At 45.0% G+C, this 19,407-nt stretch overlaps 1 protein-coding gene across 1 annotated transcript in view; it reads left to right on the forward strand.

Annotated features, from left to right (window-relative positions):
- Positions 1-16,004, forward strand: part of LOC134338152 (collagen alpha-1(XVI) chain-like) — a 37,944-nt gene extending 21,940 nt beyond the window's left edge. The window contains exons 8-10 of the mRNA XM_063033741.1: positions 1,556-1,729; positions 8,845-8,922; positions 15,771-16,004. Coding sequence (XP_062889811.1) covers positions 1,556-1,729; positions 8,845-8,922; positions 15,771-15,973 — 455 coding nt within the window. The 3' untranslated portion in view covers positions 15,974-16,004. The remainder of the gene's footprint in view (positions 1-1,555; positions 1,730-8,844; positions 8,923-15,770) is intronic.
- The last annotated feature ends 3,403 nt before the right edge of the window (positions 16,005-19,407 follow it).

Here is a 19,407-nt window from a genome sequence, read left to right on the forward strand (position 1 = left end):
AATTTCATAACATAAGTCAGTGATAATAACCCTGATTCTATATAACATATAACATATAACCATATAACAATTACAGCATGCAAACAGGCCATCTCGGCCCTTCTGGTCTGTGCTGAACTCTTACTCTCACCTAGTCCCACCGACCTGCACTCAGCCCATAACCCTCCATTCCTTTCCTGTCCGTATAGCTATCCAATTTAACTTTAAATGACAACATCGATTCTTCCTCAACCACTTCTGCTGGAAGCTCGTTCCACACAGCTACCACTCTCTGAGTAGTAAAGAAGTTCCCCCTCGTTACCCCTAAACTTTTGCCCTTTATCTCTCAACTCATGTCCTCTTGTTTGAATCTGCCCCACTCTCAATGGAAAAAGTCTAACCACGTCAACTCTATCTATCCCCCTCATAATTTTAAACACCTGTATCAAGTCCCCCCTCAACCTTCTACGCTCCAAAGAATAAAGACCCAACTTGTTCAACCTTTCTCTGTAACTTAGGAGATGAAACCCAGGTAGCATTTTAGTAAATCTCCTCTGTACTCTCTCAATTTTGTTGATATCTTTCCTATAATTCAGTGACCAGAACTGTACACAATTTTGATCTCCAATCACTGTTGTCTCGATCCCTCAGCTGTGCTGAGCGATGTATTGTATGTCAGAGCGTGGCTAAAATGCTGCAGATAGCTGAAACCAATCCACCTTTGAAGACCGACATATCGTGCAATACAGCTGAGCTGAAGTTTGTTAACTTTGTGTTAGCTTCCCATTTTATGCTGCCTGCCACTTCCAGTACCTGCTGTTCTTTAATCAGAAGAGGTGCTCAGTAAAGACGTGTGCCAGTCTTCCCATTAGTCACGCTGCCCACCTTAACTCTGCCAACATTTGTATTTATATATTGACATTGAGTGTGGAGTGGGCCATTCCAGCCCTTCAAGATCAGCAACCCTGGTTTCACCCTGGCCTGATCACAAGACAATTTACAATGACCGATTCACCTACCAACCGATAGTCTTTGGACTGTGGGAGGAAGCCAGAACACCCAGAAGAAATCTATGGGGTGGTCATGGGGAGAACATACAAACTCCTTATAGACAGCAGCAGGAATTGAACCTGCATCATTGGTACTATAAAGAGTTGTGCTAACCACTACATTACCATGCTGTCTCACAGCTCCAGTGGGCAGCATCCCCGGTGCTGTCTACATGGAGTCTGCACCCTGTGACTGCTTGAGGCTCCCCTGAATGACCAAACTCTCCACTTAGCCACACCCCACCCCCACTGACATCCCAAAGACCTGCCATTAGGCCAATTAACCTGTCTGAATTGCCCTCGGTATGTGGTAGAATCTGGAATGAGCTGTTGCAGCTGTGCAGAAATAAAATGGAATTAGGGTGATCAATGGCCAGTGCCCACTCGATGGGCTGAAGGGCCTGTTTCCCCATTGTATGACTCTACAATTTTGTTCCCATCATTTGCTGGTGGGGATTAGACATTCCTGCAGTGAACATTGAATAGGAAACTGTAGTTTATTCAATGCTCCGTTCTCCATTTTGCAGAGAGAATGACTTACTACATGGCAAGCTTCCGTTCTTCGTCAGACGATGCCAGCCCTGGAAGGCCAGGACCCCCCGGCAAAGTTGGACCCCCTGGGCATCCAGGGCAGCCAGGACAGCCTGGATTGCCAGGACAGACGGGTAGAGATGGACGGCCAGGATTACCAGGACCCAAAGGTATGGGGCAAAGCCACTGCGTAGGTTTGGGAAGAGGGGCTGCATTAATGCTTAAGTGAGCAGCTGCAGATTGGCGCAGACCCCCAGCTGCAGCGTCTCAGATTTGATCCCAGCCTCCGGTGCAGTCCTTACGGAGCACACATCTACTGTCTGTAGACACCTGCGCCAGGCACACTCTGCTTTCTCTACCAGCTGCTAAACCTGAGCAGTTTGTCTGCTAATTGGTCATTATAAATTGTCCCTGGTATGTCAGTGAGTTTTAGGAATTGGGTGGGTGGGGGAAGTTGGTGAGTAAGTAACAAGAATAAAATTGTCAATGGGTGCTTGAGGTTTGTTATGCTCGGCCTCTGTGACTACTTGAGTGAGTTCACAGTGCCTGACTGGTGGGGAGTTGAGGGATCAGGCTCAGATTGGGGGCTATGATTTGCGGAGAAGGAGCGGAGGGAGTTGGCTCGACTGGAAGCTGGCTGTGTTTTGTTTGATGCATGAATGTGGTTTGGAACCTGTTGAGAGAAAGAGAGTGGGGAAGGAACGGAAATTGCTGGGAGGTGGTCGTGTGGGTCCGGTAATGGCGGACAAGATAAGAGGCGGGGTTGAGGGAAAGAAAGTGGAGAAGGAGAGGGATAGAGACTTGGGACCAGAGGTAGGCAGCTGGGGAGAGGTGGATTATTCTGAAGGGAGAAATAAAGGGAATGAGGAGGTAGTGAGGGGTCGGATGAATAAAAACCAAGACAAAGGGAATAAAAGAATAAGAAATGATAGTGGAGAAAGCTCTGAAAGTGAGGAAGATGAACAAGCTCAGAGGGGAGGTGTTGTCATAATTAGGTTTAATGAGAAGGCTCAGGGACATATGAAGAAAATTAACCCGTTTGTGCTAACAACAACTCTGACAAATAAGATAGGGGAAATAGTATTTGCAAAAGTCCTTAATGATGGCAACTTATTGGTAAGATGTGCGAATGAGGAACAACTTGAGAAAGCACTCAAGCTAAAACAGATAGGAAAATGCAAGGTGGAGTACACTGGGAGGGTGGGAGCGCAAAATAGTGGTTGTAAAGGAGTGATCACGGGGAGACCAATGAGTATAAATATGGAAGAGATAAAGAGGAATATCAAAGGAGGGAAAGTAATGAATGTTCAAAGACTGAAAACAACAAAGGAGGGAGTGAAAAAGGAAAGTGAATCAGTATTGATTGAATTTGAAGAAGAAAGAATGCCAAGGAAGGTGTTCCTGGGTTTCATGAGTTACCCAGTAAGGGTGTATGTGCCAAAACCACTGAGGTGCTATAATTGTCAAAGGTTTGGACACGTGGCTAAAAACTGTAAAAGGCAGAGGAGATGTGCTAATGTGGGGGTGATCATGAATATGGAAAGTGCGGAACAGGAGTTCAACCAAAATGCTGCAATTGTGGAGGAGCTCATAATGTTGCATATAGTGGGTGTGAGGTTGTCAGACGGGAGACTAAAATTCAAGAAATAAGAGTGAAAAGAAAGATCACTTATGCAGAAGCTGTAAGAATGTCAAGAGAACAGAATAATGCTCCTAATGAACAGGGAGCAATAGGGATACGAAAGATGCAACTAAGAACAAATGACAGGATTTGTCATTTTACTGGTGGTAAAAGCAGCAGTAAACCATTTAGGGTTAGTAGGACTGACATGGGAGGAAGTGAGGGAGAACCTCAGTAATCAGTCAAGCCAGGAAGTGTCATGTGTTGGTTAATACTAATTATGGTGATTCTTTTACAATGGAATGCAAGGAGCTTACTGGCCAATAGCCAGGAATTCAAGCACTTTATTAAAGAAATGGTTGTAAAACGGATGTAGTGTGAATTCAGGAAACTTGGTTGAAACCAACTTTAGACTTTGTGGTATATGGGTATACAATGATAAGGAAAGATAGAAATCTAGGGGGAGGAGGGGGTTGTGCTATGTTAATCAAGCAAGGTATACCATATAGGGTACTGGAAAAAGGAGATGATCAGGAATACATAATGGTGGAAGTGTGGGAGAGAGGGGAGGGAGTGGTTATAATTAACTACTACAATCCATGTAAAAGGTTGGATTTGGACAGCCTATTAAAGATACAAGGACAAAACAGACATAAAGTAGTGTGGTGTGCAGATTTCAATGCTCATAGCACAATATGGGGGGATCAGATTACAGATCCAAATGGAAAGGTAATTGAAGATTTGATGGAAGAAAGGGATTTGGTGTGTATGAATGATGGTAGCGGCACAAGGATAGATATAACAACAGGAACTGAGTCAGTGTTAGATATTACGTTAGTGTCTAATACCTTGGCTGGCATTAGTAACTGGGGAGTTTGGACTGCTTCAACAGTAGGCAGTGATCACTACCCAGTTTTGTGTTCAGTGGGTGAAAGAGTTGAAGTAAGACCAGGTGGCGGAACCCCAAAGTGGGTGTTTGAAAAAGCTGATTGGGGTAAGTTCCAGAAATTGAGTGAAGAAGGGTTGACAAAGATTGATATTTCTGGAAATGTAGATGAATTAAACAGTCAGGTGACTTCAGCAATTATCATGGCAGCAGAAGGATCTATACCTAGGAGTAAAAATAGGATGAATAGAAAACTGGTACCATGGTGGACAGAGGAATGTTGTCAGGCTGTAAAAAACAGAAATAGAGCATTCAGGCTAGTTAAAAGAACCCATAATATGCAGCATTTGGTTCAATATAAGAAAGCACAGGCAGTGGTGAGAAGAACTATACGTCAAGCTAAAAGGGCAAGTTGGAGGAGTTTTTGCGACAAGGTAGGAAGAACAACACCTGTGGGAGAGATATGGGGAATGATTAAGAGGATGGAAGGAGATAGAAGGGAATGGGAATATCCAGTAATGATATCTGAGGAGGAAACTGCAGTCTCCAGTAGGGATAAGGCTGAGGTCATGGCCAAGTCATTTGTACTAATACACAGTTCAGAAAATTTGTCTGAAGAAGGGAGAAGAAGAAGGGAAAGAATAATGAGCCAACACCCAGGTGTGTTAAGCAGGAGGGAAGGAACAGATGATATAATTGATGATCCATTTACATTAGCAGAAATGGTGAGAGCAATAAAGAGATCGAGACCAACCTCCCCAGAGAAAGATCTGATATGCTCTGTGATGCTAAAAATTCTAGGAGAAGGAGCGCTCTTGAAGTTGCTGCATTTTTATAACAGAGTGTGGGAGGAGGGAAGATTACCAAGTGCATGGAAAGAAGCAGTAGTAATTCCAATAAGGAAGCCTGGCAAGGATCTGTCAAAACCCACTAGCTACAGACCAATTGCATTAACATCAAGTATATGTAAGATAATGGAAAGGATGATAACAGAAAGGTTATCATATGAGCTTGAGAAAAGGGGAATGCTGGCAAGTTATCAGAGTGGTTTTAGAAAGGGAAGGAATTCCATGGACTCAGTGATTATGTTAGAGACTGAAACAAGGAAGGCCCAGGCAAATAAAGAGTCAGTAGTGGCAGTGTTCTTTGACATTGAAAAAGCCTATGATATGATGTGGAAGGAAGGATTATTAATTAAACTGCACAAGATGGGGGTTGGTGGGAGAGTTTTTAATTGGATTAAAGATTTTTTGTTTGGTAGAAAAATTCAAGTTCGGATTGGATCAGAATTATCAAAACAGTACATAGTGGAAAATGGCACACCTCAAGGTAGTGTGATTAGCCCGTTACTTTTCATCATTATGATCAATGATGTCTTCACAAAGGTACCAGTGGATATTGGTAGGTCACTGTTTGCAGATGATGGGGCCTTGTGGAAAAGAGGCAGGAACATGGACCATATAATCAGGAAACTACAAGAAGCAATTGATGAAGTGGTGGAGTGGGGTTATGATTGGGGATGTAGATTTTCAGTAGATAAAACTCGAACTGTATTTTTTACCAGGAAAAGGGTTGAGGTAGGGAAGAAGTTAAGGATGTATGGGGTTGAATTAGAAAGGGTTGCATCATTTAAATTTCTGGGAGTTATATTTGATTCACGTTTAACATGGGCAGACCATATCGGGAAAGTTGAGGAGAAATGTAAAAAAGTAATAAATGTGATGAGATGTTTGACTGGTAGGGAATGGGGAGCAAGTTGTTCAGCTTTGAAGAGAATGTATGTGGCTTTAGTAAGATCTGTATTGGATTATGGAAATATAGTATATGGATCAGCAGCTAGGTCTCTTATAAGAAAACTGGATGTGATTCAGGCTCAGGCCTTGAGAGTGTGCAGTGGGGCTTTTAAAATGTCACCAGTGTCAGCCCTACAGGTAGAAATGGGAATAATGCCTTTGGAACTAAGAAGGATGCAACTGATGGCAAACTACTGGGCTAACTTGCAGGGGCACAATGATTCTCACCCTACTAAAGGAGTGTTGCAGGAATGCTGGGAAAATGGGAGGTTTCAGAGGAATACCTTTAGTTGGGTAGGGAATGATATCGCAAAAGGAAGTGGAGTGTTTGATCTGAGGATACGTCCTTCAGTAGTTTATCCGGTTGTAGGTCCATGGAAGCTTGTATGGCCTGACATAGACTGGCATTTGTTAGAGGTAAAAAGGAAAGAAAGATATAAAACAGATTTGGTAAATGCATTTAACTGTCATGTGATGGAAAAGTATAGTGATTATACTCACATTTATACGGATGGTGCGAAGGAACCTGAAACAGGATTTGGGGTGGGAATACCAGCAAAAGAAATTGGAATCAGCAGAAGAACATCTAATAAGTTAGAGGTGTTTACAGTGTTGGTTGCATTGCAATGGGTGCAGAAAGCCAGACAAGCAAAGCATTGATATGTTCAGATTCATCATCAGTTCTAGCAAGTTTAAGGTCTTTTCACACAAACAGTCGGCAAGATGTACTTTATGAAGTCCTTCAGTTAGTTACAAGAATTGCAAATCAGGGAGGTCAGGTAAAATTTCTATGGGTTCCAGCACATGTAGGGGTGAAGAGGAATGAGAGGGTGGATGAGTTGGCAAAGAGAACGTTAAAGAAAGAAAATGTGGAAATGCACATTAGTATCAGTAAAGCAGAGGTTAAGTGGAGATTACAATCTGGGAAAAAGTCAACCGAATGTGGCAAGAAAGATGGGACAGGGAGGGGAAAGGGAGGCATTTATATCAAATACAAAAGAGTGTTGCAGTTACTAGGGTAGGTAATGGAAACAGAAGAGAGGAAATTGTGTGGACTAGGTTAAGGCTGGGGCATTGTGCATTAAACAAAACATTGAAAATGATAGGGAAACACCAGACAGGATTGTGTGAGGAGTGTCAGGAAGAGGAGTCAGTAGAACATGTAGTTCTGAGTTGCAGGAAGTATGGGATACAGAGAGAGATGATGAGAAATAAATTAAGGGAGTTGGGGATGCAGGAATTCACATTAAAAGGGTTGCTGGGCATGGGTGAGAGAGCACGTCCGGGTATTTTTAGCGTTTTTAAGGGGTACAGGGGTTTTTTATAGAATATGACGAATAAACAGGAATAGGATACTAGGATGGTCAAAGATGGGAGGGTGAAGTGTAGGTTTGTGTGTATATGTATATATATATATGTATGTATGTGTGCGCGCGTGCGCGATTGGGTGAAGGGATTTAGAATGTATGTCTAGTGCACATTCTGGAGTTCTGGAGCAGAGGATGGCGGTAATGCACCATTAAGTTGGATGCCAACCGCCGTAAAACAAGATACAGACAGGCAGGCTCAGATTGCTTCACTATGCATGCTTGGATTTTCTGTTCCCCTGGACAGTCCTCCATCCCTCATTGGCCTCTGGCTCAACTTCTCTGCCTATTGCTTCTGGCATACGACAAGGTCAGCGCCACTGTCAGCTCAAATGGTGGGACATCTCCTTCTAATGTACTCTGTCTCCTTGCAATGTCTCCACTCGATTAATGCCTCTGATAATCTTGTACATCTCTATCAAGTTGCCTCTCATCCTCCTTCACTTCAAAGATAATAACTCCAGCTTGCTCGACCTAGCTTCATAAGACACAGTCTCTCATCCTGGTAAATCTCCACAGCAAAATCTTGCATATCCTTCCTATAATGAGGTGACCAGATCTGAACACAATATTCCAAGTGTGCTCTAACCAGGGTTTATAGAGCTGCAACATTACCTCATGGCTCTTGAACTCAATCCCCCTACAAATGAAAGCCAACACACCATGTGACATCTTAACCACCCCATCAACTTCTGTGAAATTAAGCTCATTTCTGAAGTGGAATGCTGACACAGCCAGTAGAATGGCCACTGCTGCCTATCTGTGGGAGGGCCCAAGCTGAATGACCATGGGGGCCAGGAGCCACACCTAAAACCCTGTTAACAATAAAGTATGGAAGTAGAGAGCAGGAGTGTGTGGAATGGAGAGGAGGCTGAAGACATTAATGTACTCGTGTACTTTACATGTGAGAGATGCCTTTCACCAAAGGACAGCTGGAAGGGTTTAAAATAAGTTCCCTTCAGCAAGGTGGTCTAGCTCAGGAGAGGGAGTTACTTTGTGTTTGACTTGAAAATAGCAGTGGAACCTACCTGTAGAATTGGCACAGCTCACCCCTGCTACTAGCCAGACTCATCACCTGCCCCAAAAGGCCCCTCTACACAGCTACCAACCTTGGCTTTGGACAAGACCATCCTCTTCCCCACCTGCCACCAGCAAAGGTTGTCTCCTCTTCTTTCTCTGCCTTGCCCCAGCTCTGTCTCCAACTCACTGATAGATCACCAGTGTTTGGAATTACTCAGACTATGCCGACCCTGTCCTTGGGAGTGTGTACTGGGAAAATGTCATGTGACCTCTCCACTTATTCTGTCCGTGCCTTGGAATGTGATGAGATGGTGAAGAGGGATGTAACCTGCACTGTCCCTGTCCTGGCAATGTTGGAAGAATGATTAATAATTTCTTCCTAAATGCAAGCTGTTGGTAGGTTCCTGGGGAATGGCTGGGAATATAGAGATCAGCCATGATGTCATTGAACGATGGAGCTGGTTTCCAAAACTCATGACCTAACCCAGTCCCAGCTGGTGTGTTGTATGTAACTTAAATTATTCACTTCTATTGAATCTGTTTGGATTATTTAAAGGTGAGTCTTTATTAAACTTTTCATGTTTTTTCTTCTCATTAGGACCAATTGGCCTAAAAGGAGATAAAGGCGATAAAGGTGTGGGTCACATGGGAGATCCTGGTTCACCTGGGCCACAGGGTGAGTTATACTTCTGCTAGTCTGTCTGTCTAAACATGCCTTACCCCATCAATGCAGTCTGAGTGGGGGTTGGGTGGCACCTGGATTCACATGCTTCTTCATAGCATCTGATCATGGCAATTAGCAGAGATGACAGAGTCATACTGAGGACTGCAGGCATCTTCAGAACGACCAGTGTGTCTGTACCAACATCAGCCAGAGGGAAACGGGACCAGTATGTCCCAGTAGGCATTGTCATTGGAGTAAGTAACCACACTTTAATGAATTGGGGCACAGCAGAATGCCAATCAGCCAGTTGAGTCTGCACCAGTTCAGTCAAGGACTGATCCACCTTGCCCCACCACCAGCACTCTATGCATAACACTGCAGAGTCTTTCCTTGCAGATATTTAGACCATAAGACATAGTAGTATTAGGCCATTCAGCCTCTCAAGAATAGTCATAGTCATAAGTCATACTTTATTGATCCGGGGGGAAATTGGTTTTCGTTACAGTTGCACCATAAATAAATACTAATAGAACCATAAATAGTTAAATAGTAATATGTAAATTATGCCAGTAAATTATGAAGTCAGTCCAAACCAGCCTATTGGCTCAGGGTGTCTGACCCTCCGAGGGAGGAGTTGTAAAGTTTGATGGCCACAGGCAGGAATGATTTCCTATGACGCTCTGTGCTGCATCTCGGTGGAATGAGTCTCTGGCTGAATGTACTTCTGTGCCCACTCAGTACATTATGTAGTGGATGGGAGACATTGACCAAGATGGCATGCAACTTAGACAGCATCCTCTTTTCAGACACCACCGTGAGAGAGTCCAGTTCCATCCCCACAACATCACTGGCCTTACGAATGAGTTCGTTGATTCTGTTGGTGTCTGCTACCCTCAGCCTGCTGCCCCAGCACACAACAGCAAACATGATAGCACTGGCCACCACAGACTCGTAGAACATCCTCAGCATCGTCCAGCAGATGTTAAAGGACCTCAGTCTCCTCAGGATATAGAGATGGCTCTGACCCTTCTTGTAGCCAGCCTCAGTGTTCTTTGACCAGTCCAGTTTATTGTCAATTCGTACCCCCAGGTATTTGTAATCCTCCACCATGTCCACACCGATCCCCTGGATGGAAACAGGGGTCACCGGTACCTTAGCTCTCCTCAGGTCTACCACCAGCTCCTTAGTCTTTTTCACATTAAGCCGCAGATAATTCTGCTTACACCATGTGACAAAGTTTCCTACCGTAGCCCTGTACTCAGCCTCACCTCCCTTGCTGATGCATCCTACTATGGCAGAGTCATCCGAAAACTTCTGAAGATGATAAGACTCTGTGCAGTATCTGAAGTCCGAGGTGTAAATGGTGAAGAGAAAGGGAGACAAGACAGTCCCCTGTGGAGCCCCAGTGCTGCGGATCACTCTGTCGGACACACAGTGTTGCAAGCACACGTACTGTGGTCTGCCAGTCAGGTAATCAAGAATCCATGATACCAGGGAAGCATCCACCTGCATCACTGTCAGCTTCTCCCCCAGCAGAGCAGGGCGGATGGTGTTGAACGCACTGGAGAAGTCAAAAAACATGACCCTCACAGTGCTCGTTGGCTTGTCCAGGTGGGCGTAGACACGGTTCAGCAGGTAGACGATGGCACCCTCAACTCCTAGTCGGGGCTGGTAGGCGAACTGGAGGGGATCTAAGTGTGGCCTGACCATAGGCCAGAGCATCTCCAGAACAAGTCTCTCCAGGGTCTTCATGATGTGGGAGGTCAATGCCACCGGTCTGTAGTCATTGAGGCTGCTGGGGCACAGCGTCTTCGGCACAGGGACGAGGCAGGACATCTTCGACAGTACAGGAACCCTCCGGAGCCTCAGGCTCAGGTTGAATACATGGTGAAGTACTCCACGTAACTGAGGGACACAGGCTTTGAGCACCCTGGTACTGATACCATCCGGTCCTGCAGCTTTGCTTGGGTTGAGACGTTTCAGCTGTCTTCTCACCTGTTCAGCTGTGAAGGCCACCGTGGTGGTTTCGTGTGGGGAAGGGGTATAGTCATGAGAGCAGGGTGGGGGGCTGTGAGGAGGGGTAGGAGGGGAGAGTGGAATATGTGTTGGTTGGGGGCCGACAACAGATGACTTATGTGGGGGATGGGCAGGGGCCACAATGTGCAATCGTTAAAGAACAGGTTAAGTTCATTGGCCCTGTCCACACTGCCTTCAGCCCCTCTGTTGCTAGTTTGCCTGTACCCAGTGATGGTCCTCATTCCCCTCCAGACCTCTCTCATGTTGTTCTGCTGGAGTTTCCACTCAAGCTTCCTCCTGTACCTGTCTTTAGCCTCCCTGATCCTGGCTTTCAGGTCCCTCTGTATTGCCCTCAGCTCCTCCCTATTTCCATCTCTAAACACCCTCTTCTTAGCATTCAGGATGTCCTTAATGTCCTTTGTCACCTATGACTTGTTATTTGAATAACAAAGGACAGTTCTTGTCAGAACATTGCAGTCCACACAGAAGTTGATGTAATCAGTGATGCACTCTGTGAACCCATCAATATCCTCTCCATGTGGCTCACAGAGTGCCTGCCAGTCTGTCACCTCAAAACAACCCTGGAGCGCCTCATAAGCCTCCTCCAACCATTTCCTCACTGTTCTCGAGGTTGCAGGTTTACTCTTCACCAGAGGCACGTAACAGGGTTTTTGCACCAGGTTGTGATCTGACCTTCCCAGTGGGGGGAATGCTCTTCCAGCATTCCATCATAGCTGATCCCGGATCCCACTCAACCCCATACACCTGCCTTCTCACCATATAGAACCACTGAAACCCTACAGCACAATACCGTCCATTTGGCCCACAAAGCTGTGCCGAACATGTACTTACTTAGAAATTACCTAAGGTTAACCGTAGTCCTCTATTTTTCTATGCTCCATGTACCTATCCAGGAGTCTCTTAAAAAACCCTATCGTATCCACCTCACCATCGTCACCAGCAGCCCACTCCACGCACTCACCACTCTCTGCATAAAAACCTTACCCCTGACATCTCCTCTGTACCTACCTCCAAGCACCTTAAAACTGTGCCCTTTCATGTTAGCAATTTCAGCCCAGGGAAAAAGCCCCTGACTACCCACACAATCAATGCCTCTCATCATTTTATACACCTCTATCAGGTCACCTCTCATCCTTTGTCACTCCAAGGAGAAAAGGCCGAGTTCATTCAACCTATTCTCATAAGGCATGCTCCCCAATCCAGGCAACATGCTTGTAAATCTCCTCTGCACCCTTTCTATAGTTTCCTGATACTCCTTGTAGTGAGGTGACCAGAAATGAGCACAGTACTCCAAGTGGGGCCTGACCAGGGTCCTATATAGCTGTAACATTACCTCTCAGCTTAATCCCATGGTAGATGAAAGCTAATGCATTGTATGCCTTCTTAACCACAGAGTTAACCTGCGCAGCAGCTTTGAGTGTCCTATGGACTCGGACCCCAAGATCCCTCTGATCCTCCACACTGCCAAGAATCTTAACATTAATACTATATTCTGCATTATATTTGACCTACCAAAATGAACCACCTCACACTCATCTGGGTTGAACTCCATCTGCCACTTTGCAGCTCAGTTTTGCATCCTGGTGAAATCATCGCACAAAGCATGGATTTGTGAAAGGAAAATCATGTCTGACAAATCTCATAGAATTTTTTGAGGATGTAACTAGTAGAGTGGATAGGGGAGAACCAGTGGATGTGGTATATTTGGATTTTCAAAAGGCTTTTGACAAGGTCCCACACAGGAGATTAGTGGGCAAACTTAAAGCACGCGGTATTGGGGGTAAGGTATTGATGTGGATAGAGAACTGGTTGGCAGACAGGAAGCAAAGAGTGGGAATAAACGGGACCTTTTCAGAATGGCAGGCGGTGACTAGTGGGGTACCGCAAGGCTCAGTGCTGGGACTCCAGTTGTTTACAATATATATTAATGACTTGGATGAGGGAATTAAATGCAGCATCTCCAAGTTTGCAGGTGACACGAAGTTGGGCGGCGGTGTTTGCAGTGAGGAGGATGCTAAGAGGATGCAGGGTGACTTGGATAGGTTAGGTGAGTGGGCAAATTCATGGCAGATGCAATTTAATGTGGATAAGTGTGAAGTTATCCACTTTGGTGGCAAAAATAGGAAAACAGATTATTATCTGAATGGTGGCCGATTAGGAAAAGGGGAGGTGCAACAAGACCTGGGTGTCATTTTACACCAGTCATTGAAAGTGGGCATGCAGGTACAGCAGGCGGTGAAAAAGGCGAATGGTATGCTGGCATTTATAGCAAGAGGATTCGAGTACAGGAGCAGGGAGGTACTACCGCAGTTGTACAAGGCCTTGGTGAGACCACACCTGGAGTATTGTGTGCAGTTTGGCCCCCTAATCTGAGGAAAGACATCCTTGCCATACAGGGAGTACAAAGAAGGTTCACCAGATTGATTCCTGGGATGGCAGGACTTTCATATGAAGAAAGACTGGATGAACTGGGCTTATACTCGTTGGAATTTAGAAGATTGAGGGGGGATCTGATTGAAACGTATAAAATCCTAAAGGGATTGGACAGGCTAGATGCAGGAATATTGTTCCCGATGTTGGGGAAGTCCAGAACGAGGGGTCACAGTTTGAGGATAAAGGGGAAGCCTTTTAGGACCGAGATTAGGAAAAACTTCTTCACACAGAGAGTGGTGAATCTGTGGAATTCTCTGCTACAGGAAACAGTTGAGGCCAGTTCATTGGCTATATTTAAGAGGGAGTTAGATATGGCCCTTGTGGCTAAAGGGATCAGGGGGTATGGAGGGAAGGCTGGTACAGGGTTCCGAGTTGGATGATCAGCTATGATCATACTGAATGGCGGTGCAGGCTTAAAGGGCCGAATGGCCTACTCCTGCACCTATTTTCTATGTTTCTATGTCCCGCTGTAATCTCTGACAACCCTCCACACTATTCACAGCACCCCCAATCTTTGTGCCATCAGCGAATTTACTCCAGTTCCTCATCCAGGTCATTTATAAAAATCATGAAGAGAAGGGATCCCAGAACAGATCCCTGAGGCACACCACTGGTTACCGATCTCCATTCAGAATTTGACCCATCTTTGCCTTCTGTGAGCAAGCCAATCCTGGATCCACAAAACAATGTCCCCTTTGATCCCATGCCTCCTTATTTTCTTAATAAGCCTTACATGAGGTACCTTATCAAATGCCTTGCTGAAATCCATATACACTGCATCTACTGCTCTACCTTCATCCTTTGATGCCCTGAGTACAGGCCCAATGCTGCCAAACGCTCCTTATATGTTAACCCCTTCATTCTTAGAATCATCCTCGTGAACCTCCTGTGGACTGTCTCCAATGACAACACATCCTTTCGGAGATATGGGGCCCAAAATTGTTGACAATACGCCAAGTGCGGCCTGACTAGTATCTGATAAAGGCTTAGCATTATTTCCTTGCTTCTATATTTTACCTGCTCCCCCTTGAAATTAATGCCAACATTGCATTTGCCTTCTTTACCACAGACTCAACCTGCAATTGAACTTTCTCCCCATTTAGATGATAGCCCGCACTATTGTTTCTTTTACTCAGCCTGCTCCCTGTTGGATGCTCCCTGAAATCTGCCTCCACAATTCCCCTGGCAGTGCATTTCCACTCCCTGGAGCAGGCCTTCACGAATAATACCAGATTGTTTGACCCTGAGACCCTGTATCTCCCACCCCTAGCACCTCATATCTCAGGAGCAGTCAGCCTCTGCTGGGTGGGCTTCCCCACACAATGTGAAAATGTGCCTGCTAGTGGGGCATTAGCCCTCTCCATTACTGTCTGCCTCCAGCCTTCTGCTCTCTGATATCATAGTAGTCATAGTCATAGTCATACTTTATTGATTCTGGGGGAAAATGGTTTTTGTTACAGTTGCACCATAAATAATAAATAGTAAAAAAACCATAAATAGTTAAATAGTAATATGTAAATACGTAAATTGTGCCAGGAAATAAGCCCAGGACCAGCCTATTGGCTCAGGGTGTCTGACCCTCCAAGGAAGGAGTTATAAAGTTTGATGGCCACAGGCAGGAATGACTTCCTATGGCGCTCTGTGCTGCATCTCGGTGGAATGAGTCTCTGGCTGAATGTACTCCTGTGCCCACCCAGTACATTATGTAGTCGATGGGAGACATTGTCCAAGATGGCTTTCAACTTGGACAGCATCCTCTTTTCAGACACCACCGTCAGACAGTCCAGTTCCATCCCCACAACATCACTGTCCTTAGGAATGAGTTTGTTGATTCTGTTGGTGTCTGCTACCCTCAGCCTGCTGCCCCAGCACACAACAGCAAACATGATAGCACTGGCCACCACAGACTCGTAGAACATCCTCAGCATCATCCGGCAGGATGTTAAAGGACCTCAGTCTCCTCAGAAAATAGAGATGGCTCTGACCCTTCTTGTAGACAGCCTCAATGTTCTTTGACCAGTCCAGTTTATTGTCAATTCGTATCTCCAGGTATTTGTAATCCTCCAGCATGTCCACACTGACCCCCCTGGATGGAAACAGGGGTCACCGGTACCTTAGCTCTCCTCAGGTCTACCACCAGCTCCTTAGTCTTTTTCACATTAAGCTGCAGATAATTCTGCTCACACCATGTGACAAAGTTTCCTACCGTAGCCCTGTACTCAGCCTCATCTCCCTTGCTGATGCATCCAACTATGGCAGAGTCATCAGAAAACTTCTGAAGATGACAAGACTCTGTGCAGTAGTTGAAGATGGAATACTGTTCCTCTAGTTTGTGGTGCCAGTTTGAATTAAGCAATGAGAGTGTCCAATCTTTTGTCTTTCCCTCGCAGGTCCACCTGGACTTCCAGGATATGGTAAAATCGGCCCACCAGGTCCCACCGGCCAACAAGGAATCCCAGGTGTCCCAGGGCCACCAGGTCTTCAAGGACCGACTGGAAAAGATGGCCGTTGTTTGCCATCGCAATGTACCATGCAGATGTCAGAGCCTTACAATGCCAAGAATTCAAAAGGACCATCTTCCTGGATTAATTAATAAAGACATACATTTTTATCACTTGTCTTGAAGCAGTGGGTGGGCGGGGGGGAGGATCGATGGCAGTTTGGTCATTTTCTATTGATTATTTCCTCTGGACAAATAACATGAGCAGCCTTTTAAAGTGAACTTGTGCATAGGATTATCCACAGAGCTATTTAAATGGTTTTGGTAAGATATCTGAGTTTCAGCATAAGGCAAAACTTTACTTTCTGCAGTTCTTGTTGCACTGTTGAAAGTGTTCTCTGGGCCCCTCTTGATGAAGAGATGGCACCAGCTCATCTCTGACAGCTGAGCACCAATTTGACCAAAGTGCTGCCAGTTTCAGGCAGGATGCATTTGTCACATGACTTCCAAAGTCCCACCCCTTGCTCCTATCACTGGGTACTCAACCCCTCAACTCCTATGACAGCCCATCTCTCCTCAACCAATCAGGAATCACACAGACTCTTTTGTATGTGATTGGATAATTCCAGACAATTCTTACCCCATCTTGTTTATAAACAAATATGTTCAAAGTTCTTTGAAGAAGTGACCAACAGCATTCATAAGGACAACATTCAAGTTCAAAGTTCAATGTAAATATATTATCAACATATGTTAATGTTACTATATACTACCTTAAAATTTATTTTCTTACAAGCATTAATAGAGAAAAAGAAATGCAATTGAATTTTACAAATATCTCTACATAAAAAAGCAAAGACATACAAACACCAATGGCAAAAGAGGACAAACTGCAAATACTGAGAACTGATCATTCGGATACAAGGAAGGACTGGATAGGCTCGGACTGTCTGCCCTGGAGCAGAGGAGGCTGAGGGAGACCTGTCAGAATCAGAATCAGTTTTATTATCTCCGGCATGTGACGTGAAATTTGTTAACTTAGCAGCAGCAGTTCAATGCAATACATAATATAGAAAAGAAGAAAAAATAAAATAATGATAATAAGTAAATCAATTACAGTATACATATATTGAATAGATTTTAAGAAGTGCAAAAACAGAAATACTGTATATTAAAAATGTGAGGTAGTGTCCGAGGGTTCAATGTCCAGTTAGGAATCGGATGGCAGAGGGGAAGCAGCTGTTCCTGAATTGCTGAGTGTGTGCCTTCAGGCTTCCGTTCCTCCTACCTGATGGTAACGGTGAGAAAAGGGTGCTGGAGGTCCTTAATGATGGATGCTGCCTTTCTGAGACACCACTCCCTGAAGATGTCCTGGGTACTTTGTAGGCTAGTACCCAAGATGGAGCTGACTAGATGTACAACCCTCTGCGGCTTCTTTCAGTCCTGTGCAGTTGCCTCCCCATACCAGACAGTGATACGGCCTGTCAGAATGCTCTCCACGGTACATCTATAGAAGTTTTTGAGTATATTTGCTGACATGCCAAATCTCTTCAAACTTCTAATGAAGTATAGACACTGTCTTGCCTTCTTTATAATTACATCTATTTGTTGGGACCAGGTTAGATTCCCAGAGATCTTGACACCCAGGAACTTGAAACTGCTCACTCTCTCCACTCCTGATCTCTCTATAAGGAATGCTATGTGTTCCTTCGTCTTACCCTTCCTGAAGTCCAAAATCAGCTCTTTCATCTTACTGACATTGAGTGCCAGGTTGTTGCTGTGGCACCAGTCCACTAGATGGCGTATCTCACTTTTGTATGCCCTCTTGTCCAGTGGTCCCCAACCACCGGGCCGCGGACTGGTACTGGAAACGATATGAGTCAACTGCACCTTTCCTTATTCCCTGTCACACCCACTGTTGAACTTGAACACACGTGAGGTCATCAGTTGGTCATAAACCTACAACTACTCGATGAGTAAAAGACAAACGTCGCTTAAGAGTCTCTTTGGAAGAGATGGTAGGGGACATAAAAGGCTTAATAATGATGATAACGCAGAGACAGCTTCCTTCAACAAAAAATATGATGAGTCGTACATAAAATATGGCTTTATTGCGACCGGTGACTCACACGCTCCAAGCCCTCTGTGTTGTGATATGTGGAGGCAAGGTGTCTAATGAGGCGATGAAGCCCTCAAAACTGCTTCGGCACCTTGAGTCCAAACACCCTGCACTTAAAGACAAACCCGTTGAGTTTTCTGAGCGGAAAAAACGTGAGCAAGCGGGACAAGTGCTGAGAGCCACCGCCTCCACAAATGCTGCTGCTCTGAGAGCGTCGTACTTAGTGGCTAGCCGTATTGCTAAGGCCAAGAAGCCTTTCACTGTTAGTGAAGAATTGATTCTGCCTGCTGCCAAGGACATGTGCCGTGAACTGTTGGGAGAAGCTGCAGCTAAAAAGATGGTACAGGTTCCATTTCAGCTACCACAGTTTCAAGGAGAATCGATGACGTAGTGGAGGACATTGAAGCACAGATGTTGGAACAGCTTAACGAGTCTGGTTTCACCACCTGAGTCAAAGAGGTTGCTTCTGAATGCCAGTGTCAGACATTGTGTCAGACACAGGGAAATGCTAGCTAGCCGAAAAATGGCACCTGATCTCAACAGTGTATTGAGTGACATTGTTGAAGTTAGAAATCACATCAAAGCAAAAGCCCTTAACTCACGTCTGTTTGAGCAGTTCTGCTAGGAAATGGATGCAGAGCACAAACGCCTTCTTTTACACACTGAAGTCAGGTGGCTATCAAGGGGGAGAGCCCTGGCCAGGGTTTTTGAGTTAGGAGAGCAGCTACAGAGATTTCTTTCAGGAAAAAGTCACCACTGGCAGCACACCTCAGTGAAGAGGAGTGGATAGCAAAACTCGCTTATCTGTGTGACATCTTCAACCTGCTCAATGAACTCAATTTGTCACTTCAGGGGAGAATAACAACTGTCTTCAAGTTGGCAGATAAAGTGTCTGCTTTCATAGCCAAACTGGAACTGTGGGGATGGCGAGTGGACAGGGGCATATTTGACATGTTCCCAACATTAGCTGGGAATCTGGGAGAGACTGAGGCTCACAGCTGGTGCATGAACACCTATCTTCACTGTTGACAGAATTTGAGCATTACTTCCCAACCGCAAATGACCCAAGACATGCAAAGGAATGGGTCCGTGACCCACTTGTCCCTGCTGAATCATCCATGTCGGTGTGGGAAGAAGATCAATTCCTCGAGCTTGCAAATGACGGTGGGCTGAAAAGTATGTTTGACATAACATCTCTGCCGGGATTCTGGATCAAAGTCAAGGCTGAATATCCTGATATAGCCGAGAAAGCACTGAAAACGTTGCTTCCATTTCCAACACCATATCTCTGGGAAGCAGAGTTTTCTGCAATGACTGCAACGAAAACTAAATTGCAGAATAAGTCATTTCTTTCAGGAAAAAGTCACATGACTTATAATTGACTTATCAATATATTCATGTTTAATATTAAATTTGTTAGACAAACCTTTTAGAAACAAAATTGTGTGTGTTAGCCACTGATAAGTGA

The sequence above is a fragment of the Mobula hypostoma genome, chromosome 26 (assembly GCF_963921235.1).
Source record: "Mobula hypostoma chromosome 26, sMobHyp1.1, whole genome shotgun sequence".
NCBI lineage: Eukaryota > Metazoa > Chordata > Chondrichthyes > Myliobatiformes > Myliobatidae > Mobula > Mobula hypostoma.